Source organism: Natator depressus, chromosome 1, assembly GCF_965152275.1.
Source record: "Natator depressus isolate rNatDep1 chromosome 1, rNatDep2.hap1, whole genome shotgun sequence".
Lineage (NCBI taxonomy): Eukaryota > Metazoa > Chordata > Testudines > Cheloniidae > Natator > Natator depressus.
Window position 1 is genome coordinate 310272219 of NC_134234.1, and position 25851 is coordinate 310298069.

General features: G+C 39.6%; 1 protein-coding gene across 6 annotated transcripts in view; it reads left to right on the forward strand.

Moving 5' to 3' along the window:
- The first annotated feature begins 799 nt into the window (after positions 1–799).
- The window catches only part of MLC1 (modulator of VRAC current 1), a 37699-nt gene continuing 12647 nt past the window's right edge, over positions 800–25851 (forward strand). For 3 of the 6 annotated variants that reach the window (XM_074952347.1, XM_074952337.1, XM_074952311.1), the window contains exons 1-7: positions 801–955; positions 2292–2429; positions 3190–3373; positions 11593–11682; positions 14515–14568; positions 14651–14752; positions 22732–22833. In XM_074952347.1, the coding sequence (XP_074808448.1) occupies positions 3194–3373; positions 11593–11682; positions 14515–14568; positions 14651–14752; positions 22732–22833 (528 nt within the window). In that variant the 5' untranslated portion in view covers positions 801–955; positions 2292–2429; positions 3190–3193. Of the gene's footprint in view, positions 956–975; positions 999–2291; positions 2430–3189; positions 3374–11592; positions 11683–14514; positions 14569–14650; positions 14753–22731; positions 22834–25851 lie in introns of those variants that run through there. The other 3 variants (XM_074952354.1, XM_074952330.1, XM_074952320.1) reach the window with 3 other exon arrangements.

A 25851-nucleotide genomic window follows, 5' to 3' on the forward strand; every position in this document is an offset into this window, starting at 1 on the left:
TTGAATATCAAAAAACATTAATTCAGAAAAGCTTACATTGGAGTCACAACAAAGAGTCTGGAGATCTGAACTGGGTCTCTGGATGCAAGTTAAGAGATTGCAGTTGAGGAAAGCTTATTAGAAATAGAATGAACTTCCACTGCATTCTGTCTCAATTCCTCCAGCAGGGAGGAGGAGTATTAAGAACCTGCACACTCAGAGTTAAGAGGACTGAAGAGGCAGATGCTTCATAAGATTTCAGCTTCCTTTCTCCATGGATCCTTTCTTCTTCTGCAGCCCTAAGATCTTTTCTCCTGAGGTAGAGAATTTAATGGAATTTCTCAGGCCCTCTGTCCTCAGAGTTTTACTGCAAGATGTTTTGGCTGTAAAAAAGGTCAGAATTTCATCTAGATGCCTTTGATCATTATTAGTATTATAAATATACTTGTTAGGGCCATAAAATAAGAATTAATTTGTATTTTTGACAACACAAAATGTACAATGCATACATTAGATAGACCAAATGCTTGTATGACTTATACACACAAAAAAGAGAGGGAGAATTATGCATGTCCTATTTTATCCCCATCAGAGTATAAATTATGTGGAGAATGGCAGGTGCAAAAAAGATCTTGGAATATGATTACTATTGTTATGGTAGGGGATAGGGCAAAACCTCATTTAAGCCTCCCTTCATTCAAGATAAATGTAAGAAACAATCAAGCTCCAAGCACCTTTATGGAACCAGGCAGCTGAAACAATAGCTGAAACCACTCAAAACACCAGCAAAGCCTGAGTAGAAGCTGAACCATGTGGCCCAAGGGGCTTCCCTGGAGACTGACAGAGCAAACACAGGAGCTGAGGCATTGGTTTGGAAGAGTAGTGTGTGCCCCTGTGTGAGAGAGATGAGGTAAAAACACTCAGAAGGACACAGAGATGGAGAAAAGCAGCCTCATGGAGAGCCAGAGAAGCCCTGGTAACATAACCCTTTCATAAAAGCTAAGAGAGAGAACTTGTAGGTAAAGTGCTGACTGAAAGAAGCTTGGAATTGTGACGAATGAAACCAGTCTCCTGTTGTTTGATTTCTGATTTATTCAGGGAAAGAGGACTTCGTACAGTCTTTATAAATAAGCAAGATTACATCAAAGAAATACGCAATTTCATTATCAGTTTCTCTCACTAATGGAAGCAACCTGTCAGTCCCATAATATTTTATTGAGGATCACACTGTGCAATTATTATCTATTTTATCATTGGAGAAAGACACAGATAGTAGAAATATTTGCATAGTGTTCTTCTATGAACAAAGAGGAACATAGGATTAATTATTTAGGGCCAATTTGTGCTAAGCTTCAACATAAACTGCAGTCATTAATGATACATGATGAATTGCTAAGTCTTTAGTCTGTTCAAAACAATTGTCAAATTGTAATTATTTGATTTTTTTTGTAATAGTGGCAGATATTCAACTTTTTTGTTGAAGATTTTACTGTTAAATATTAGTACGTATTGAAAAGTGATGGCTTTTCTGAAGTTCTTGAAGCATACTCTCAAAGGTGCTGGTTTTTCAATATACTGCAGTTTGAACTGTTTATTGGTTACAGTGGAGTTTTAAGTGTGTACAAAAGACCCAGTAATTGCTGAAGTTGTCATGATGCCAATATCTTCAGGGTAGATGCATTCCTGTATTTTTTCGTTTCCTAATCAGCAGAAAAAAGGGATTCAGTTGGACCATGACTATTGCATGTTACTGTTGCCTGCTAGAATTTTAATTGTATTGTTTGACCAAAACTGTGTTCTGTAAGGCTCAGTGCCAATATGAGTCAAATGTGCAAAGTTTATCTGAACATTCTGAGAAAACCAGGATTTAGTCATCAAAACATATTCACAAAAATTTAATTGGAAAGAGGCAAACTGAGGTTTAAACTCCCTGAAGTGCAGAAACTTTTTCTCTGAAAACTTTTTTTAAGAAAACATTATACTTTCAAGTGTTCTCTCTCCTGTCAAATAAGAACTAAATTATTTGGAAAGAACTTCCATGCAAAACATTATTATTAGATATGGTAACATATATAACTTTGTTAAATTTATTATACGTACTTCATTTAAATGTCTGTTATAATGTAGCACACTCATTTAGAAAAACATAAAGTTTAAATGTTTGCGTACCTATGGGTTTGATTTGGAATCAGGCTTATGAGAATATAGTACAGTCATCTTCTAGTGTATTCTCTTCATTAAAATTCAGGAGGCATTACCCTGTTCCCTGGCTTAACTGCAGTTTTTGCTGTGCTTTTGTTCCGTATGAATAGATGTTGTTGAAAGCCAAAGTGGAAGAGCAAACTTTTCAACGGTAGAATGAATCACTAAGCAGTGAGAATATCACAAAGTGTACAGATAATTCTACTCACAAAACTATTTTAAACTGACAACTAACTTTTCAATTTAAGGTAAGCACACAGGTTTTTAACTGTTGAAAACTGTACAATAAATTGTAATAATCTGTCTATTACTGAAGGCATCAGAATGGATTGGAAAAGAGAGAAGTGAACAAAACCTAATGATTGTTACTAGATACCATTTTTAAAAAGCAATAAAATACATTATAACTGAAGTATTCTGAATAAATGAGTCCATCAGAATCATTTTAAAGTCTAAATATAATTTTTAGATCTCTGAGGTTGATGCCTAAAGCCAAATGAAAATTAGGAAATAAACATGTTTAGAAAATCTTCACAGTCTCTTAGTAATGTTTAAAAGAAAAAAATATTTTAGTTTTAGATATATCTACAAAGTTTACACTTAAATCATTAAATGCTAATTTTCTTTTGCTCTAAATCTTCTTCTAAAGATCTTTCTTAAATCCAATTTTATAAAATTAACTACAGTGTAAACAAAAGAGTGTTTTAGACATACACACTTTTATTTACACTACAATACAGTATTGTTGACTATGGATATAGGAAATTCTCTTCTTGTATAGAGCTTAATTAATTAATGTTTGTACAGTACTTTGAAAATGTAAACTGCTAAGCATTAATTATTATTATTAGTAGTAGTAGTTTATTATTTTATTTATTAAATTCTAACTAGACGAAGAGTGGTTTTAGTGCTCATGTGCCTAAGGATGTAGAAAAACAAGACCATACTTTTTGGTATCTGCTTTTAGTTTGCATTTTCATGGTTTTTAAAAAATTTACCTCTATAAAGCGTTATGACCAGGGAAGAAGGTTACAGAGAAGAATTTAATTATGACAGGATGCCAACTTTGGAGCGTGGAAAGCAAGAGAATGGAAATTATGTACCAGATATCAAATCTAGTGACCTTCAGATATCAAAGAGATTTCATCCTTGCTTTAGTTATAGAACATGGATCTTTTCTTTGTTGATGGGGGTAAGTATTTTAAACATACTATTGCATTTCATACTGCAAGGAAAGTCTTGATAACTGTGAAGTTTTTCCTTTTGGGAAAGTTAATGAAATTAGTCTCTTCACTGACGGCGATGGTGTTCAGGAGATGAAAATGTATAAATATTAAAATTTGATGTTCAAACAGAAACATATTTAGCAACTACAAATAGATTTTCTAGCTAAATACATCACTTTTGTAAATCTGTTCAAGGCAGTGGTTTTATAACAAGGCTGAATTTGACCTGTAGTGTCCAAACATCATAATCTGAGAAAATAAATCTTAGTGGCAAATATCAGGACATATTCACTGTAAAAGAAATTAAACGTATTTTAATACTACCCAGGCAGATCAAATGTTTCAAACTTACAGTATATTTCTAACCATTATGTTAGTACTTTGCTTGCTATAACAATATTTTTTGTTTTTAAAATATGTATACAACATTTAATTGTCATTTTCTCTTTATATTAGAGAATGGAAAGATCTTTTCCTAAAAACTTTCAGTAATGAGAGTCATATCCTGCCTTGTGTGTGGTTTATGCAAATCTCATGTCAACTTAATTGAACTTTCATGGATAGAACCATGGAAGGATATGATTTTGAAGGAGTATTGTATGGGTCCTTGACATTCTGACCAGTAATGACTAAAAGAACAGACATGATAACTATTAGAACCTATATTCCTGGTGTTTTTTCTTGCTGGTGGCCTCTGTGTTTTGTGGAATCACTTTGCAATGACTGAAAAGGTGATTATTTTCATTTTAGGACATTTATTTATTTGCACAGTGAATAAAAACAAAGTCTCATTTTCACTCAGGTCCCTGACCTTTTTTCTCTTTCCGACAAATTAATTTGCTTGAACAGCTTGAATTTACTTGAAATACCTGATTACATAACGAGAAGGGGCAAAAGAAGAGCTGGGTTTTTTTATATGGATTTTTTCAGTGTGCTTTCAAGCATTCACAGAAAGAAAAGAATTTTCTGTCTCATTCTGGGGTGCAGTCAAGACCAGTGAGGGGTTGTGTCACTGCCTGCCCTGTAAACTTGGGTGCTTCATGATGCTTTGCTGTTGTGGCTCCCAAACTGTGCCACTCACAACCAGCCTTCCAGCATATAGGTCACACCCTGAGTTTCTGTGTGCTAGACAGTCCTGGTTCAGTGCTCTGAACCCAGCATCTCATCTACAGCCCCACTTTGGCTTCCACCAATCTTAGTTACTCCTTGAAAGGTTACCCCAACACACTGCCCGTCCTGGATTTTTCCCAAACTGTGTGTTATTCACTGTCAAGCCCTTTCTTGGACAGTTCAGATATTACAGTTTGTTGCTCCTATAAGGAGACAGTATTCAAGAGTTTTTTACTTTAACTGGAGTTACCAAACCATTCGGTTTAAAACACACTACTGGATTGGTTTAGATTAAAAATAAAACAAGTTTCTTAATGAGAGAAGACAGGATTTTAAGTGAATTCAAGTGTAAGAGCTAAAGTTAGAAATGGTTATAAGCAAATACAAGTGAAAACACAGATATAAAAGTCTAAAACTTAATCTGACAAGTTTTGGTTCAAGTCTTTCTTTAAAATGGCCTTTCTTACCTACAGTCTCCCAGCAAGATGGTGACTGATCCTTTCCTTGGTCAGGATCTCTCCAGAGGCCCAAAGGTGTTGGTGCCTTTGTCTTCTTAAGTGAAAGGGACAACTTGGGGTTTTCTGCCCCTTTCTTTAATAGTCTAGTTAACCTTTGAAGAGGATTCTTCTGAAGGTTACCCCTCAAACCAAAGTTTATCCAGACAGTGAGGAAGGCAACATGGAGTCTGGTGGTGAAGGAGGCTCCATTCTCTTTCTCCCCCCACTTGTGTTTGCTAAAATGGAAATTGTTTTGTTTCCTGCCGTCTGCTTCCGCTGCTCTTTTGAAGATCCTTGTTAACAAATTGCTTTGGTTAACAAAGGAACAACCAGACTGCTGGAGAAGTTGAATAAGTTGTGCCAATTCACAGAAGAACTGCCAGAGAAAGGAGGCAGGAAAATGGTATTATACCATTTCTTTTTTATGGGTGAACTTCAGTGGATAATGGCTCAGACTACCGTATCCATGATGAAATCCAAAGTGGGTCAACAAGGGAAGGTAATGTGGATGCTTGTCACTCAAAGACTTTAAGGCCAGAAGGAACCATCATGATCTAGTCTGACTTCCTGCACATTGCAGGCCACAGAACCTTGCCCACCCAGTCCTGTAATAGACCCCTAACCTCTGGCTCTGTTACTGAATTCCTCAAATCATGATTTAAAGACTTCAAATTACAGAGAATCCACCATTTACTCTAGTTTAAACCTGCAAGTGACCCATCCCCCATGCTGCAGAGGAAGGTGAAAAGCCCCAGGGTCTCTGAAAATCTCACTTGGGGGAAAATTCCTTCCCAACCTCAAATATGGGGGTCAGTTGGACCTTGAGCATTTTGGCAAGACCCAACAGCCAGACACCTGGGAAATAATTCTCTAGTAACTCAGAATCATCCCCCATCTAGTGTCCCATCACCAGCCATTGGAGATATTTGATACTAGCATTCGCAGATCAACTGCATGCCATTGTGAGCAGCCTCATCATAACATTCCCTCCATAAACATATCAAGCTCAGTCTTGAAGCCAGTTAGGTTTTTTGCCCCAACTGTTCCCCTTGGAAGGCTGTTCCAGAACTTCACTCCTTTGATGGTCAGAAACCTTCATCTAATTTCAAACCTAAACTTGTTGATGGCCAGTTTATATCCATTTGTTCTTGTGTCCACAATGATGCTTAACTTAAATAATTCCTTTCCCTCCCATGTATTTATCCTTCTGATGTATTTATAAAGAGCAATCATCTCCTCACAGCCTTCTTCTGGTTAGGCTAAACAAGCCAAGCTCTTTGAGTCTCCTCTCATAAGGTAGGTTTTCCATTCCTCTGATCATCCTAATAGCCCTTCTCTGCACCTATTTCAGTTTGAATTCATCTTTCTTAAATATGGGAGACCAGAATTGCACACAGTATTTCAGATGAGGTTGCATCAGAGTCTTGTATAATGGTACTAACTAAAAACCTCACCTGATGCATCAAAGGATTGCATTAGCCTTTTTCATGGCTGCATCACGTTGGTGGCTCGTAATCATTCTGTGATCAACTCATACATCCAGGTTTTTCTCTTCCTCTGTTGCTTCCAACTAAATCCCCAGTTTATAGCAAAAATTCTTGTTGTTAGTCTCTCAGTCCATGACCTTGTACTTTTGCACTATTAAATTTCATCCCATTTCTATTGCTCCAGTTTTCCAGGTCATCCAGAACTTTTTGTATGATATTCTAGTCTTGGTATTCTTCTACATATTTTAGATGTCTAGATAGTCTTCTGGTTTGGCAATACCTCCAAACTTTGTGTCATCTGCTAATTTGATTAGCATACTCCCACTTTCTGCGCCAAGGTAATTAATAAAAATGTTAAATAGATAGGTCTCAGAACCAATCCCTGTGAAACTCCTCTCGTAACCTCCCCCAGCCTGACAGTTCGCCTTTCAGTATGGCCCATTGTAATCTCCCTTTTAAACATTTCCTTATCCACCTTTCAGTTCTCATGTTAATCCCCATCTTCTCCAATTTAACTAATAATTTCCCATGTGGAACTGTGTCAAATGCCTTACTGAAATCCAGGTACTGATTGCATTTCCTTTGTCTAAAAAATCAGGTTGGTCTGGCATGATCTACCTTTTGTAAAACTATGTTGTATTTTATCCCAGTCACCATTTACCTCTATGTCCATAACTACTTTCAAAATTTGTTCCAAGATCCTGCATACAATTGAAGTCACACTAACAGGCCTGTCGTTTCCTGGATCACCTTTTTCCCCCTTTCTTAAAAATAGGAACTGTATTAGCAATTCTCCAGTCAAAGGGTATGACCCCTAAGTTTGTGGATTCATTAAAAATCCTTGCTATTGGGCTTGCAATTTTATGTGCCAGTTTCTTTAATATTCTTGGATGGAGATTATCCAGGCCCCCCATTTTGGTCCCATTAAGCTGTTTGAGTTTGACTTCCACCTTGGATGTTGTAATTTCTACTTCCATGTCCTCATTTCCTTTAGCCACCCTAGTGCCACTACCACTAAGATCTTTATTAGCCTTATTAAAAACTCGGGCAAAGTATTTGTTTCGCTGTTGGGCCATGCCTAGATTATCTTTAATCTCCACCCCATCCTCGGTGCTTAGCGGTACCTCTTCTTTCCTTGTTTTCTTTTTATTGATGTGGCTATAGAATCTTTTACTATTGGTTTTAATTTCCTTTGCGAGGTCCAACTCTGCTTGGCTTTTGGCAGTTCTCACTTCCCCCCACACTTTCTGATCTCTAAGAGGTAGTTTTCCTTGCTGATCCATCCCATCTTCCATTTCATGTAAGCTTTGTGCTTTCTCTTAATAACCTGTTTGAGATGCTTGCTCATCCAGTTTTGTCTGCAACCCTTCCCTATGAATATTTTCCCCATTGCTAGGGATGCAGGCTTCTGATAATTTCTGCAACTTTGACTTAAAGTAATTCCAAGCCTCGTTCACCTTCAGATCCTTGAGTTCTTCAATGCAGTCCACTTCCCTAACTAATTCCCTTATTTTTTTTAAAGTTTGCCCTTTTGAAATCAAGGATCTAGTTACAGATTTAGTTTTGTTTATCCTTCCATTTAGTTTAAACTGAATTAGCTCATGATCACTCAAACCAAGGCTGTCCCCTACAACCGGTTCTTCTATGAGGTCCTCACTGTTCATCAGTACCAAATCTAAAATGGCATCACCTCTTATTGGTTTGGTGACTATTTGGTGGAGAAATCTGTCAGCTATCATATCCAGGAAAATCTGGGCCTTACTATTATTAGTAGCACCTGTCCTCCAATCTATATCTGAGAAGTTAAAGTCTCCCATAATCACACAATTCCCGATAGTATTCATTTCCTTAAAACATTAAAGAGGTCTCTGTCCATATCGGATCGTAGGAGTCTATAGCACACCCCAAGCACTATCCCAGGGGAGCCTCTGGTAGCTTTCTCTCTGAAAGTGATTTTGACTCAAACAGACTCTGTTTTATCCATTCCATCACTTCTAATTGCTTTAGAGTCTACCTCATCATTAATATACAATGCTACTCCACCATCTTTACCTTTATTTCTGTCTTTCCCAAACAGCACATACCTGTACTCCAATACCTGTACTCCAGTCATAACTACAATTCCACCATGGTTTTTTATCCCTGTAATATTTGGTTTCACTTCCTGAACCAGTAGTTCTAGTTCCTCCATTTTGTTATTCAGGCTCCTTGCATTGTATACAAACATCTTAGTTGTTTCTGCTTGGCTTTACTGAGATTCCTCACCAATTAGGTACAGTCATTCTCCTGCCAGTATCACCTACCTGACTGGTAGCTTCATTGGTATTGACACTCTCTTTCCTCTTTCTGTCCATTCTCCTACCCATTGCTGTTCTTTTCTCCATTGCTGTATTCTCTCTTTCTTGATTTTCCTCCTGGTCAATATTAGAATCAGGTGTGGAAATTACAAGAGCATCTCCCAACCATCTTCCCCAGATTCCTAGTTTAAAACTCTTTTATCAGTTGTGCCAACCTCCACCCCAAAAGTCTATTTCCCTCCCTGTTCAGGTGGAGTCCATCCCATGAGAACAGTCCTCTGTCTGTGGATGCTTCCCAGTGGTCTAACATCCTAAAGCCCTACTTATAGCACCACTGTCTGAGCCATCCGTTAATCATCATAACCTTGTCTCACCTTCATTCTCCTCCTCTAGGGAGAGGAAGAATACCATTGAATGTCATCTGAGCCTCCATTTCTTTAAGCATCTTCCCCAGCCTGGCATAGTCTCCCTTGAAGCATTCCAGTGAGAATCTAGCAGTATCATTTGTTCCCACATGAAGGACAATCATGGATTCTTTCCTGCTCCAACTAGGATACTCTTCAGCCTCAGGTCCACATCCTGTATCTTAGCTCCTGGCAGAGAGCACACCCTTCTGTTCTCTGGATCAGCTGTGGTGACAGGCCTGTTAGTTCTTCTTAGTAGAGAGTCACCAATCACATAGACCTGCCTCTTCCTGGTGTTGGTGTGATTCTCTGGCCTTTCTCCTGTTCTTTCTTGCTGCAAGTCCCCTTGTCTTTTGTTCTCCCTTGCAATCTTCTACAAGTCATCCTCTGTCCTCCGGGGCTCTGAACTCTTCCCCTCTTCTTGTAGGACTAGCCGCTCTTCTCTTCTTCCTTGTCCTCTCACCATCAGTTACTGCCTTCTGTGCTCCTCCTTCATTTTCCAGCTCAGCATATTTTCTCTTGAGTTCTATTTCTCCTTCACTTGCTGGTCTTTTCCTCTGCTTCGTTCTCATAGTCACATGGCCGATGGCCACTTTCCTCACCCACAGTTCTCCAGTCCAGCTTACATTGGCAAGTCCTGACTTTTCCCTTCAGCCTCCTCTTGCCTTCCCTCAGTCATCATCTTCAATTAACCATCATTTCTATCTGCATCCATTAAGCCATTTCTTTTAAGGGTGTACTTCAGCAGATAATAGCTCAGACTACCATGATGAAACCCAAAGTGGGCCAACAAGGGAATGTGATGTGGATGCTTGTCTCTCAATGTGGGCTCAGTCTGAGGCCCTGCTTAGGCCAGTCAGTCTTATGTGTTCTTCATGGGATGGGCCAGTTCACTTCCCAGGGCACACTGATATCTCCCTTTCATTGGCCATCTGACAAACTGGCTCTCTGCTCAGAGTGGGAAGATATGTAAGTATCACACTAAAATGCAGCACATGAAAGCACCTCCAAGATATAGTATACATAAAATATAAGAATAATTGGGTGGTATAGTGGTTTAAAACAGTAGAAGCATGATAATATCTGCATTATTTGCTTGGATCTTGGTGTATCTGCAGTTTTAGGGAGTGGAAGCCGCAATCTCTTCCTCTGGGGAAGAGTAGGTAATTTTGCTCCCTCACCATAAGAGGAATTATAAAGAAATGCTGCAAGTTGTTACCCATAGAATGTGCACTCCCCTACATGGAAATAAATCAAGAAGGCAATAATGGGACATAAATGTATTGTTGTTCCTATGTTCTGAATCTATTAGGCCCATTAATCTTCTAAGGTCTGAGTTCATTCCCACCTAAATACAAATTATTGTTTTACTGTTGACTTCAAGTGGACCCGGATTAGATCCACAGTCTGTGAATTCAGTAAAACAAATAAGGGTAATAATCAAAATAAATATCTATTTCTTAAAAACAAAACACAAATCCCCAGATGATTTAAAAGGGTATTTAGGTGGGGGTCACTGAGATACATCAGATTCACAGGGTAAACTGCCAGCAAGAAAAACACAGCAGTATGGTAGAGAAAGGTAAGAAACCAGTCCTTTCATCAGTGTATACAAAAACTCATACTGATTTTAATTCTGCATATAGAGTGAGGGCCAGATTGGGTATAACAATTAATACTTCCATGTGTGCATATAAATAGTATTCTGGATTCTGCCCTGTAAAATTGAGTATAAAGTGAGACTGTAATTCTCCAAAGTGGTTATAATAATTCACACATTCCTAAATCAATTACGAATTTGTGAGGGCCTTAGTATAAATATAACAGGAAAAGCCAAAACTGAAAATCAGACTCTACATTTATGATTGGTCAGCTTTGTACAGGTAAATTTTTTCATAACCCAAACCTCAGCACACGGAATTCTTGAATTGCACGTACGAGGTTTGGAACAATGTAAAAACCTGGTTGTTCAAAACTGTATGCCAAAAAGCATTCATATACAATTTTGTGAGCATAAATTTAGAGGTTTAGTTGAGAGCCCTTTGATATTTTGGTCCTAAAAGGTTCATTTTTATCATCAAGCTATTTCAGCCCAAAATTCAATTATGATGTGACTACCTTCTAAGCATTTCTTTATGTATTTGCCAAGTCATCACACAATACTTAGCTCAGATGTGCTTCGACAATCCAATATTGTCCTAACAGCCAGTAAAACATGTTCTTTTGACCTGTACATCTTTTGATGTATTGTTTCATTATCAATTGTACAAAGACTGTGTTATTAAAAGTTCAAAAGTACTTTATTTTGAAAGGACTACTGGTTTTCGTCTGTCCATTTGCTCTTTTTATACATTTTTGACATTAATTTATACCATATTTTTGCTTTGCAGACTTGCCTTCTTGTTACTTCTGGATTTTCACTTTATCTGGGAAATGTTTTTCCATCTGAAATGGATTATTTACGTTGTGCAGCAGGTTCAGTAAGCATTCTTAATTAATTGCTGTGGCTGTCTGAGAATGCACACTATAATAAATAATTTTATGAACTTAATTTCCTTTTAATCTGTCTGTCTTCTTCATGCTCAAACTTTCTCCACCCATGTCATCATTTTATCCAACATTATACCTCCTCTCCCATGCACACAATAAATGTTCCTTATGTAGGGTTTGGCTGTAGATTAAAGCTAAAGGGTTTTCACAAAGAATTGTTAGTAATATCATGCTTGTTAAATAGCTGCCTTGTTTCTCACGAAAAGTGGTTGTTTTTCAGTGTGGGATGCAGTGATGCCCATGTATATTTTTTATATTATAAATTGTCTCCTGCTGCAGAGAAACCTCTAGGGAGGAAATTTCAGTTAAGATTCCCTTGTGGTCCCTCACCCTATATTTGTATCTGGTGGGTAGATGCTATTATGATGGATGGATTTCATTCGCTCTCTCTCTCTCTCTCTGTCTGTCTCAGGTTTTATAAGGTGCACATTACCAAGGTATCTAAGTGTTAACAGAATGAAAAGTGTTCTATAAATATTATTACTTTATTAGTAAAATCTGTAATAATTTTACACTCTAACAATTGAACAACAAAGATAGAATTTTATGATATTGTTCCACTGCTGGTGGTAATTTTTTTCATCTATCAAAATTTTGCAACAGACACCAGTTTGAGATTTAAAGAATAAGATTGGCAGAACAGATCACTTTAAGCTATACACAACCATGGTCAATTTTTCCTCTGGCATTCATCATCTCCATTTTAGATCTCTGTGGGTATGATGAAGTTAGCTCTGATTCCTCCGTACATTGAAATACTCTACTGTGCCATTGTTATTTTGGTGATATATATATCAATCAATCTTTTTTCTAATTTAGGGCAAGACTGGTATTTTATTCTGAATAAGGGACAGTGTAGCTATATGACCACAGAAGCAGCTCAGGGAAGAGATTGTGACTCAGAGTGCAACAGGAGAAAAACAAAAAATATTCTAAGGTTCACTTTGCCTCTTCCCTTTGCGTCTTGCATCAAGTGCAACTTGGCCAGACTCATGGGTCAGAAAGAGAGCATAAAGTCTTTACCAACATGTTACAAATTGGGAATGATCCTGCTGCCATTGAAATCAATGGCAAAACTCCCATTAACTTCAGTGGGAGCAGGATTAGGCCCTGTGTTAATGTTAACATGGGGGAGGGGAAAGGATTGTTGTTTTCACTCATTTAATCATTTTTCTTCCTTTAAAAATGTTCCCCCCTTTTTTGCTAATGTTAAAAATTGTAAATTAAGTGCTGAAGAGACACTATCGAGCATGTTAGCTAAATGCTAACCTGCTGTTATACTTGTTCTCACTGGCAAATTGACACTGTACAAATGTGGGACTCAAAGGGTGAACCCTGGCCCCAGTGAAGTCAATGGTAAAACTTCCATTGGCTTGAGTGGGGCTGGGATTTCACCCCAAGTATCCCTTGGACACAGAAGATGATTAACAGAACTAAAAAAAAAATTGTTTTTTTTTTGGTTCAGTGGCTGAGCTAAAAAAGTAGGAAAAAAGCATTTTAGTTTCGACCCAAAGTGAATTTTTTTTTCTCATTGAAACAAGAAAAACAAAAAAATGTCATTCATGTTGACCACAGTGTTTCAAATGGTGATTCAAAAGGACATTATGAAATGAAATGTTAATTTGAAATGACATTTTCTAATGAAATATTGATTAAAATGGATGTTTTCAAAACAAAGTGTAGAAATGGGTTGTTTTGCAAATGTTGAAATGAAACATTTCGACATTTCCAAAATGTTTTTTCTTAGGGTTATTTTTTACCTGAATTTGCAAATAGGTTCTGTGCCCTCCACAATGCATTTTTCAGCAAATTTACTATTTACTGAAAAAAATTGCCTAGCTCTAATGATTAGTGAAGGAAGCACAGAAGATGTGGAATTAATTTTTTTGGCTAAAAACCATTTTCTATAACTTTATTTTCATAGTTTTCTGTTTCACATATAAATATCTTCTAACACTGCAGTAACATCCTAAATGTGTGGAATGGAATGGAGCCTGCAATGAGATAAATACCTCATAAGGGTGACACTTGGGAGATAATAAGATCCCTTCAGGAAAGTTTTCCTTTATGGAATGTAGACTATTTTTCCCCAGTACAACTGGCTCACATTCTGCCCTCACATATACACAGCTCCCAGTGAAGTCATGGGGGTCACAAGTACAGTTCTGAAGACATAATATGACCCTACAAATTAGTTTTACAAAGACCTTCAAAACTGAACTATCATCAAAGCTGGTCAATTTTTAGGTCTAACAACTTTGGCTTTGTCTCTTTAAAATAACACTAAGGGTCCAGGGTTTCTTTTGTCTGCTTTAGAACTTTAGGCCTGCTGGAATTAATTTAAACTAACAAAGACATTAAATTTCTCCAGAAAGACTGCTGTTCTTTCATTGAAAGCCTAGCTATTGCAGCATACACTTAACAGTGAGAGACTGTAGTTCATTACTGCTCTGAATCCCTTGGAATATTAAAATACAACCCTTAATTGTTGAGTTTGAGACAAGTGTGGTAGCCTTTGCTTTGAATCTCCAAGCTTTTGTTTGCTTGTTTGACCCTTCATATTATTTTAATATATGCTTATGTTTTATTTCTCCTTTTTTCTCCATATTATTCATTCACTTTTCAATTCAAAATGGATAAAGAAAAACTATTACAATATGTACCAGATCCTCTAAGAAACATGTATACTATTCTTATTAACATACATTTATGCTGTTTTGTAAGCAATTCTATTAATCTTTTGTTTCATTTATTTTTTCTAGTGTATTCCTTCAGCAGTTGTGAGTTTTGCTATAGCAAGAAACAAAGTTAATGTGGTAAGTGCTTGTAGTTTAATTGATTATTAATCTTTTATTCTTTGGTTATCTGAAAAAAAATCTTTTTGCAATTGTTTTACAGATACCCAATTTCCAGATTCTATTTGTTTCTACATTTGCTGTAACAACAACGTGTTTAATTTGGTTTGGATGCAAACTTGTCCTTAATCCATCGGCAATAAATGTGAGTTATGAAAAAATTATCAGCCAACTCTGTATTTGTCTTTCTCATAGACTTAGAGAGTTTAAAGCCAGAAGGGTCCATCATGATCACCTAGTCCAGTGGTTCCCAAACTTTGGTTCGCGGCTTGTTCAGGGTAAGCCCCTGGCGGGCCGCGAGGCACTTTGTTTACCTGAGCATTTGCAAGTACGGGAGCTCCTAGTGGCTATGGTTCGCATTCCCAGCCAATGGGAACTGTGGGAAGCAGCGCCACCAGATTTTTCCAGGGGCTCAAATTGGCTAGGGCTTGATGGGCCGTGTGGCAATCTGCCACTGCCCCCACAGCGGTGTGAGGTTTGGGAAGGCCTAGCTTCCCCCAGCCTCCATTACATGCCGCCCATGTGTAGGATCTCTTTGGATCATTGCTTTTGTCTCTGTAGAAGGCTTCCCTATTCAGAGGAAAGGCTGGCTTGTTATAGAGGGTTATAAAAATTATATGGGTGAAAGCTGTACAACTAACTTGGAAGAAAAAAACATATGCAAATCATTTTCCCAATTGTCTTCCTATATTGGTCCGTATACCCAGATTCTTGAATTAGACCCTCACACGTGCCTTCAAATTGATTAAATGGAAGTTTCTCTAGCTCTTGCCTGGAATAATGCTCAGAAAGAGCCATTGGAGAGAGTAAGATCAGAAGAGAAAGGAAAAGCTGACTTGGTGGACATCTTTAGATTAGCCAAGTGTTAATTTCTTTTTAATGATGCTGGAATATAAGAAATGAGGAGAGGTCCCAAACCTTGGTATTTTAGTGCATTGCATCTTCAGGCTAAGTCTGATCTTTTCCTTGTTCTTCTTTGACTGATATGTTTGTTCCTGACGTCACCTACAAAAAGCCTTTTATGACTAACATTTCTTTTGGAGTTCTTCACTGGTTAACTGACATCCAGTCAATGAAGTTGACAACAGTCAACCAAAGAAGAATTCATCCACATCAGAATTGTTCTTACATTCAGCAATCACCATTAAAAAGTCAACGTACAAAACAGCTAATGTATAGTGGTATCGAATTCACACAATATTCCCTATACCTAGAAAAGAAAATACATATGGTATCTCAGATACAAATATGAGGTAATGTTGCTAAATTTTTATTTATTTATTTTTAATGGTGACCACTGTATCTTACCTCTGTGGCCATCTGCTAGACATTTTAAAAGTATAACAGAAAGCCATCAATATATAAATAAATAAAATGGAAATGAATGTTCTGTCCTTGCCCGTTAGCTAGTGTATCTCTGAATGTGTTTAACATAGTATTGTAAATTGCTTTGAGATTTGTACAGAAAGAACACTTTATAAAAGTTAGTTGTTATTTGTATTATATAAGGCTTTCCCCCAAAAACATTCCGACTATTGCTATCCCCAGTACAGTTACATCAGATTAGCAAGAGCAGAAACACTAATATAGAAAAAATATTGGCAGTTCTTTAACTGTTCTATCATCCGCACCATTAGATGGTGGCTAAAATCCATACTGAGGCACCTAAATAACTGGTCTGATTTTCAGAGGTACAGAGCTTTCAAGTTAATAGTAGCTCTGAATATTTACTTTAGAACTTTTGAAAATCAGATCACTTTAATATATGTGCCTAAATTTAGACACCTACATTTGAAAATTTTAACCTTTAGCCCTAGTTCCCTTTGAGTGATTGTGTACCTATACATTCCACTGCAGGTGTATGTATGCCCAGAACACTCTAGTTGGAGACTGTTGACAGCAGTACCACAAGGTGGTACATGCGCCATTGTTCACTGAGCATAGGGTGTAAAAGAGCAATGTCCACAGACTGCCTATCAGTTCCTTCTCACCCCGCATGGCAAGAGTTGCAGCTCCCTGTAGCTTTTGCTCAGGTTTGTCAGCTTTTGCGAAATTACTCCTTTATAATGTATACAGTTAATTTATTAGTAGTTTATAGTGTAGTTAGTGTAGTTATAGACTGGGGCCCTGGTGGTTTTATTATGAAGGAATCCCCAGGCTTCAAGCAATGTGCCTCGTGCAGGGCCATTACCCTGTTAGGATGGACACAAAAAGCTGCTTGATCTGCCTTGATGAGGTCAGGTGCCTTGGAGGGACAAATACCCTATGGTACCTCGTTCCCCACTGGAATGAAAAAAAAAAACAGAGAGATTTTCACCTCCAAGTGCATTTGATGAAGGAGTCTGTGTGTCCTGTGTCAGAAACAAACCTTGACTAGTAGAGATCAGATTCTGCTTTGACGAGGAATGCCCATCCAGCTCCAAACCATAAATCCTGGGATAACACCATTCCTTGTCCTCCATGCCATCCTCACTGAAGTGCTCCAGGCATTCCGACTCTGATAGACATTCAAAGTCCCAGTCCTTGCCTCACAAAAAGTCCTCAAGTAAGTCTCTGGTGCAGAGTCAGAGCTTAAATACAAGAATAGGCCTTCCCCGGTGCTGTCTGATGCAGCAGTATTGACTCTGGCTTCCACAGGGCCATCAAGACTCGTGTCTTAATCTTTACCATGTCTGTCTGTTCCGCATCCAACAAAGTGGGCACTGATGCCACTGTCACTGAGCACTTACCTTTGACTCCGCAGGCCTTTCTAGTGGCAGAGGACCTGCAGTGCCGTCCACTGTTGCAACACCCAGCACTGCCATTGGCATTGTCGGCATAATCCATGGCAGCATTGATGTCTTTGTCTCCTCACCCTTCCATGTTGGCACCGCTGGCTCTGCCAACACCATTGGCAGCTCCTTCCTATTAATGAAGCCTTGCTTGAACCCTTTGGCAGATTCCAGTTTCCGTCCTACCAACATCAGCCCATCTGGCTACTCCATTGTTGTACCTGAAAGGCTGGGTTTTCCCAACCTCACAACATATTTCAGTAACACACACACATAGCAAAACTTCATAACTTAACATACAGTGATAGCACATACAATCCAACAGGATATTGATGTTCAACAGATCAAGACTTTTAAAATGATACCTCACAAGGCTTACTTTATACAAAATGACAGTAGTGAATATGGAGGTTTCAGTGAGCTGCTATGAGGTGCAGAGTGCCACAGTGCAATCTTAATTATCTCCCTGTCACAGAAGTTAGACTTCTACTGACTACCCATTACTCCTGAAGTCATCTGCCTTTCATTTAGTTCCTTGGGGGTCCACCTGGCTCCCATAACTGCAGTTCACCCACCAGTTGATGGGTTTTCTATTTTCTCTCACCCTTTGGTTTCAAGATTTCTCAAGTGTCTAGTCAGTGTATGCCTGCTTGTGTCTGACCCTGTACCTTCATGGGACCTTAACCGTCTGGGACCCTCTGGTGACAACATCACTAACTTTATTGTCTATGAAGATGGCATTTCTGGAGGTAACCACTTCTTCAAGGCGAGTTTCAGAACTTCAGGCTCTTCTAGCTGACCCTCCTTTCAGTCTTCCATGAAGACAAGGTTTCCCTTAGGCCACACCCACACCCTAAATTCATGTCAAATGTAGTGTCAACTTTCCACCTGAATTACGCTATCCATCTGCCAGTGTTTTACACAAAACCCCACTCTTCATAGGTGCTAACTTTTGTTTTTGCTGGTGGGTGCTTTTAAAGGGGTGTGTGTATTGGGGTGGGGGGACGACACTCTGCCAGTTTTGGGAGGAGGCTATTTTCAGTATATTTATACACTTCTTTCATATTCTAGTTATTGAATGTATCTATCATTGGTATCTTTACTATTTTAATAATGATTGAATTGTTATCAACTCCTTAATTACATTATCATGAATTACAGTATATTAAAATCATTATAGTCACCTACGAGCTGTCTAACGTCCCAGTTTAAAGACATTATGTCTCCCTGTAGACTTCTGGATGAAACTGTCAGCAGTCTTATTTACATCTAGGTTCTTTGGTATTGTTTTGACGCACGTTAAGGACAGCTACATTATTCAGCTGTGTCTCTCTCATTGATGACTGGAGATAATTTTTAAGTCTTCTGAAGCTGGAGAATGAGTTCAAGATGATACAGACATAGTGAGAAGGATCCTCATGAATTTGCAGTACTCTGGAAACATAGTGCTTCCAGAGTACTGTAAATAACGCCAAGATCTCTTTCTTGATGGGTAATAGCTAATTTAGGCACCATCATTTTGTATGTATAGTTGGGATTATATTTTGCCATGTGCATTACTTTGCATTTAACATTGTATTTCATCTGCCATTTTGTTGCCAAGTCACCCAGTTTTGTGAGATCCCTTTGTAACTCTTTGCAGTCTGTTTTGGACTTAACTATCTTGAATAATTTTGTATGGTCTGCAAACTTTGCCACCTCACTGTTTACCCCTTTTTGCAGATCATTTATGAATATGTTGAACAGCACAGGTCCCAGACCAGTACAAGCCCCTCATGGGACACCGCTATTGACTTCTCTCCATTCTGAAAATGGACCATTTATTCCTAACCTTTGTTTCCTATCTTTTAACTGGAGTGCCTGGGAATGCTTTCAGGATAATCTAATGATCCTTCATTTAATTTAATGACAGGCCTTTTGTTATCTTAATTACCCTGCCTCTGTTTATAAACAAAGTCCCTGCCCCAGGGCAGAAGCTGTTAGCAGCACAGAACTCATCACATTCCACACTCAAGCTCTGGCTCATGCGTGTTGAACACCCACTATTTTTTTTCTATGGGTTCCTGAGCCCCGGAGCACCCATGGAGTCAGCGCCTGTGCCACTGTTCAAAAGCCAAAGAAAGACTCCACACCTTAGATATTTGCATAGCTTTGGCATTCTATCTAGATCACACTGTGTCCTTTAGAGCAATGTTTCTCAATGACCGGTCCATGGACTGGCGCCAGTCCCTGAGATCTCCCTGACACAGTTTAGGAAGGCAGCAAGCCAGTCCTTGTTATCAAAAAGGTTGAGAAACACTGCTTTAGAGAATCTCCCTGTCTCTTTGTAGTGTATGCCAAGAGAGTAAATGTCATCTAGTGTCAATTCAGCGTATTTTTGACTGCATTAAACTCTGCTATGATCTTTCTAAAGTCTCTCCTCCACCAAGCATTATGTCTAACTCCCACCAGGGCTTAGTCCACTTCATCAGCTTTCCTCAGCAACACTCTGATAATAGATATCTGCAGAGCAGCAACATGGTCATCTGTACACACCTTTTCCAGACATTTTGCCATCACTCAAGCCTCTCATGACAATGCCAACTTTGTCAAGTTGGTGCTACAGTCTCTGTGCAGATGATCCAAAGTCCCACCACCTGGAAGGGAACTGCTGATGAGTCACCCGCAGTGGAATATATATGTGCACAATCATTCAAAAGAGGGAAAAGGTCACTTGCTTGTACAGAAACGGTTGTTCTTCAAGATACGTTGTGCACATATCCATTCCATGACGCTCCCATCTTTCCCACTACTTCAGACACTAGACACACAGCGGTGTGAAAAAATGGAGCCAGAGGTGGGAGACAAGCCCCTTTTATGTCCTAGACTCGGTAAACAAGGAGAACAAAAGCACATGCACAATTTAGTTGTACTGCTGACAAGTCTCTGACTCGAGTGTGTTGGGTGCACATACACCTGCAGTAGAATTTATACGTACACAAAACATTTAGAAGAACAAAAGTTACTGTACAAGTAAGTAACCATTTTTTTCAGGTTGCATGGTAATCTGCATTACCATACAATTATGTACGGCCAACTGTAGTGAGATTAAAGTATTTTGATCATAGTAATAATACTTAGCTCTTATATAGTGCTTTTCATCAGTATATCTCAAAGCACTTTACAAAGGAGGTATCATAATCCCCATTTTACGGAAGGGGAAACTGAGGCACAGAAAGGGGGAGTGAATTACCCAACGTCAACCAACAGGCCAGTGGTAGAGCTCATAATTGAACTCACATCCCTCAGGCTAGTGCTCTATCCGCTCAACCATACTGCCACCTCAGAGTCTTCAGTGCAGATTAAAACACAGTGTGTGTGTGTGTGTGTGTGTGTGTGTGTATGGGGATGGGTGGGGGAAATCTGGGTATAGGATTAGAAATTTAGAAACATGTAAAAGTTAGAAAGAGGTAAATTTATAACCCAAACATAATTTCCTATTTGCCAAATTCTATAGTCTAGTACGACAATCACAGGACATCTTTGGCTGATTCTTCATAGTTTTCTAAGACATCTGAAAACAGATAAATTGCATATTGATTCTGTGGCCCAGATCCTCAGCTGCAGGTGTGGATTTTTGTGCTTCTCTGATCCTGGACTGGCTGTGCACCAGGCTGATCCATGGTGCTATGATGGTTCTATCCTACCGGAGGATCTCCTTACACTGGAGTGATCCTCTCAAGGCCAGGTCTGCCACTTTTATGGCTGCTTTGCACTGGCTATGTAGTGCAAAGAGACTTCAGTACATGAGACAAGTAGTTTATTTTAGCCTCCCTACTTGCCCATTTCATAAATATTGTAATATCTCTCTGATGATTCATTATATTGTTCATGGAAACTGCACAGGGAAATATTAGTCATTAGGTCTGACATGGGTTCGTTGCTAATAATTTGGAGGATATTGGACCCATAAAATATTAAATCTCTGTTTAATTCAAAACACTTTATGACTTAAAGCAACACCATCTGTGGAGGGCCTTTGTTACATCGTCACAGATAACTTTTAAAAAATGTTGTAAATGTTAAAATAAATATGTGGGCCAATCCCAGGCTGTGCTGTGGCTGCTTTGTGATGCTTCCCCAGTGCAAAATAGCCCTGGAATCAGTGTAGCCAGCCATTTGTGGATCATCCCAGCAAAGGGGAATCTTCTGGTGACAAACAGCGTGTCTACACAGCAACTAGACAGCCATGGCTGGCCCGTGCCAGCTGACTTGGGCTCGCAGTGTTCAGGCTGCGGGACTATTTCATTGCTGGTTAGACTTCCGGGCTTGGGATGGAGCCTGGGGTCTAGCACCATGTGGGATTGGAGGATCCCAGAGCTCAGGTTCCAGCCTGAGCCTGGAAGTCTTCATACCAATGAAACAGCCCAGCAGCCTGAACTCCATGAGCCCAAGTCAGCTGGCATTGGCCAGCCACAAGTTTGTCTTTGCTGTGCAAACATATCCAAAGAGTGCCTATACCACCACATTCTTCCTCAGCTGTTACCTTAAGGAGAGTGGCCATGAAAAAGGGTATGTGACTGGGATCTCCCTGCATCCTGGCACTCTGTGCCTGCTATATCAGTCTTTTGGAACCATTGGCAGCTGATCCAAGTTAGAGACGCCGTCAGGCAGCTCTGCTTTATGCTGGGATTTATGTGGATAACTGGCCCAGGATCAGTCAAGTGCAAAGGTGGCTTTGTCACCTTTGTTACCTACCCCCTTTCTCCAAGTGGCACTGCATGCTCCTCAGCCACAGAGGAGGATCATGAGCAGTGAACTCATGTGGTTCCAAAATACTTTCCTAAAGCATTAGAAGCTTTGAAACCCTCCCTAGCCAGATGTAGCATTTACAGAGGCAAGTGATAGTTTCGGTGAGGATTTCTTCTAATATTTAGAAATATCTCTTTAACTTCTGTTTTACAGTATGTTTTTTAATGTGCATAGGTAAATATGATTTTAAAATATGAAGTTGATACTGTAGCCAAATAGTATCTTTATTATTTTGTAGTTCTTTGTGCTGCCACTTTTCCTAGAAGCTAAATATGTCAAGATCACAATATGCCTAGATCTAAACATGACACAGAAAGGAAGATCAATTTCAGTGCCCAGAAGAAGGCCTCTGAAATCTGCCTGTTCTGGTTTTCTTCAAGAAACATGATATGCAAGATATATGTCAGAGACAAGGTGTACCTTTTTAGAAAGCAGAACTGACATGAAAGAACAATAGGAACTTATTAATCATGGATCAACAGTTTGCTAAATTTTTATAGACACAGTTATGTTTTTTAATGTTACTTATTTAATGCAGTTTGATATGGGATTCTGTTGGCAGATAAATTTCAACTTGATTCTGCTAATTCTGCTGGAAATCTTCATGGCAACTACTGTGATCATTTCAGCTAGGTCTAATGAAGACTGCTGTAGGAGGAAGAAAGTAGGTTTTCCCTTAAGAATTACAATTTGTTAATTTCATTTTTGTTTGTTTTCTTAAGCATATCTGTTTAAACACATCACTTCTCCCCTTCTTTCTTTATGTTGACTAAGTACTAGTGACTTCATTTTTATATAATAATTTTATATTTCATTGTGAAATTGATTCAGAACAATAATTAAGAGAAATCAAGGTACAGGAGACCCTTGTTTGCAGAAACACCTTGTAAGAACAGCCACAGCTTAAAAGCAATATTTCCCCAGGGAACTCTTTCCCTACTGTGAATTGTCTACTAGGTAACAGCAACATAGCCGGCATATAAGAGCAACATTTGTGATGTTGCGATGTCACATCCAGGGGTGGAGATGGGGGGCAAATAGGGTATTGCCCCCTCCGCACCAAACTGCGTCATTCCATTCCCCTCCTGACCCTTCAGTGCAGCTCCAGGGCACAGAGTCTCATTCACTTGCCCTGCCTGACAGAGCCTGAATGGAGAGCATGTGTAGGGGGAGATTGGAGAGAGGGTCTGGAAGAGAGGGATTTTTCAGGGGGGAAAGCTGGAGTCAGGGGAACAGCAGAGGCACAGCTGAAAGGTTTCCTCCTCCTGTCCTCAGCATCTGGCTTACAGGCAGCAGCGGGGGGTTGCCATTTTGCAGTGGGGAATTTGGGAGAACCTCCCATGCACTGAGCTGTCCCCTCCATCTCGGTTGCCAGCGTGGGTGTGCTGTTTTGCAGTGAGGGTTCGGGGGACCTCCCTCCCCAGGCCACTGACCTGTCCCCTTCCCCCCTTCTGTCACCGCTCTCTGTGCTAGGAGCCACCTCCACATTCCATTGCAGGTTGTGCATGGTGCCCTCCCAGCCAGCCATCCCTCGCCAGAGTGGGGCATGAAGATGCCAGCAGAAGCATCCTCAGCCTTTTCCCGGCAGCTGGGCTCACTCAGCCATTTTGCAAACTGGGGGCTCCCATGCCAAACACAGGGTGCCCCTGCCCATCCCCCCAAAACTTGCCTCCCCCAACATGGCTGCCACACCCCTTCTGAAACACTCTTAACTCTTCATATGCTTTTGGTCAGATGACACTCCCCGTAACAGCAACAGCTGCTTAGGAGCAACTGGAAAAGGGCACCAATATGTTGCTACTAATGAGCATCTACTGTAATATAATGATGCCCCAATTTTCTTCCATCTCCAAAGGGGCAGAGGGCCCTGTGCAAACTGTGACTACTATAACTGTACTGTGCACCATGGTCAGGATAGCATGAGCTCATGCAGGGCATCCATATTCCTTGCTTTTTGTAGAGCATAACTCCATTGGGACACTTTGACAGTAGACAGGTAGGGTGGTTGAAGGACACCATAATTATGCAGATACTCTGAGCCATTCCCTGTCCTTCAGGCATGCTTATGTGCAAAGCTTTGCTGCTCTTCTGAAGCTTGAGAAAGAGGGTAGATTCCTTCCCACATTGCCTATGCAGAGTTCCCCAGTATTAACATGGGTAGCATGGGCTGAATGCAGGATTTGAGGCTGTGGATGGGATTTTCAAGACCACCTTAAGTGACTTAGAAAGTCAATGACACTTGTGCTCCTAAGTCACACAGGCACTTTTCAATATCCCACCTTATATGATTTCTGCAACAGCACATGCTTCTTCCCAGAATGAAGCAAACACCCACAGATGCTTCCTATACCATGAACTGTGGGGGGGTGAGGTGCTGCCATAAGAGATAGCTATCTCACACAGGTAAAATCCTTATCTGGGGAGATCTGACAAGTTTATGGCCCCTTTGCAACACTGTAGTAGTGCAAATGGGCTGCACTGTGGGAAACTGGCTCTGTATCTATGCCATTTTGTAATCCAGTGGTAATGCTGTTTGCTATGCAAAGCCCCAGAGGGAAAATGAGTGGAAATTAATGTTTTCCATTACTTAACAGAAATTGTATAAGGGCTGGATTCTTCCACCTTTTGGAACTACTTTGTGTAGGAAGGTTCTGTACTACATGAGAAAGAGTGGCTTAATCTGGCCCTAACCTGATATGGAGAGGGGCTCATGTTTTCTGAGTGGATTCCATTACAATTTAGTGTCTTTATTAGTAATGATGGAAATATATGAGCCTCAAGATGAGAATACAAAGTAGGGGAAAATACGAAATATTTATGATTCAGTGAAGGATATAGAAAATTTCTCCCTCTGAGAAAAAATGCTTTGTAACCACATATAAAACTTATTATAGTATTGACAATAGTATTGACAATGCTTACATTGGACTAGTTTGTGCTTTTTGTGTCTCCTGAGATGGTGTTGAAAAAAATTGTGATTCAGAGTGCTATGATTCCTTCCCTGCTCCCCACTTGCTCCCAGGGGGAGGAAATTTGCTGCTGACCCTTACTTCCCTTTTGATCATCTGCTGTGGCCAGTGTGTTAGGGGGTGGAACCAATGCTCTACTCATTCCCTGGGAACAGGGCATGCAACACCTACTCTTCCCCACAACCTTATAGTCAAGTTGCAGGCAGACTTCACAAGTGATTGGGGGGATATGTCTGACTGTGTTGGATCATATTAAAGAAGTTCTGTATTAAAATCACAAATGAATTTGAATCCCCATAGTTTAAATTCCAGGGTATTACTAATTAACAGGTCTCTTGGTTTTTGGTACTGTTTCTCTCCCTCTATGTGTGAAACTTGCAAGCTGCTAATTGTGTTAGTACATTCTAAGACAGAGTCTGTTCTCAAAGCAATTCACAGAGAGAGAGACTCAAAGCAATACTCTAACAACAGAAACAGCACCCAGAGATTCCCCGCCCTTTTGTTGTATTAACAATTGTGATTAAAATAGAGATAGAGGATGTATGTGGATGGATGCTTGGTGTGGATAATAACTGAATGATCAGGGAGGTGCCAGCCTAAGAATCCAGTGTCCATCAGCTGAAGAAGGCGTCAAGTGGAAATAACCAGAGGACCCCTGGAGGGCAGACTGGAATCCACCCAACAGCCTCAAGAATGGGAGAACCAAAGAACAA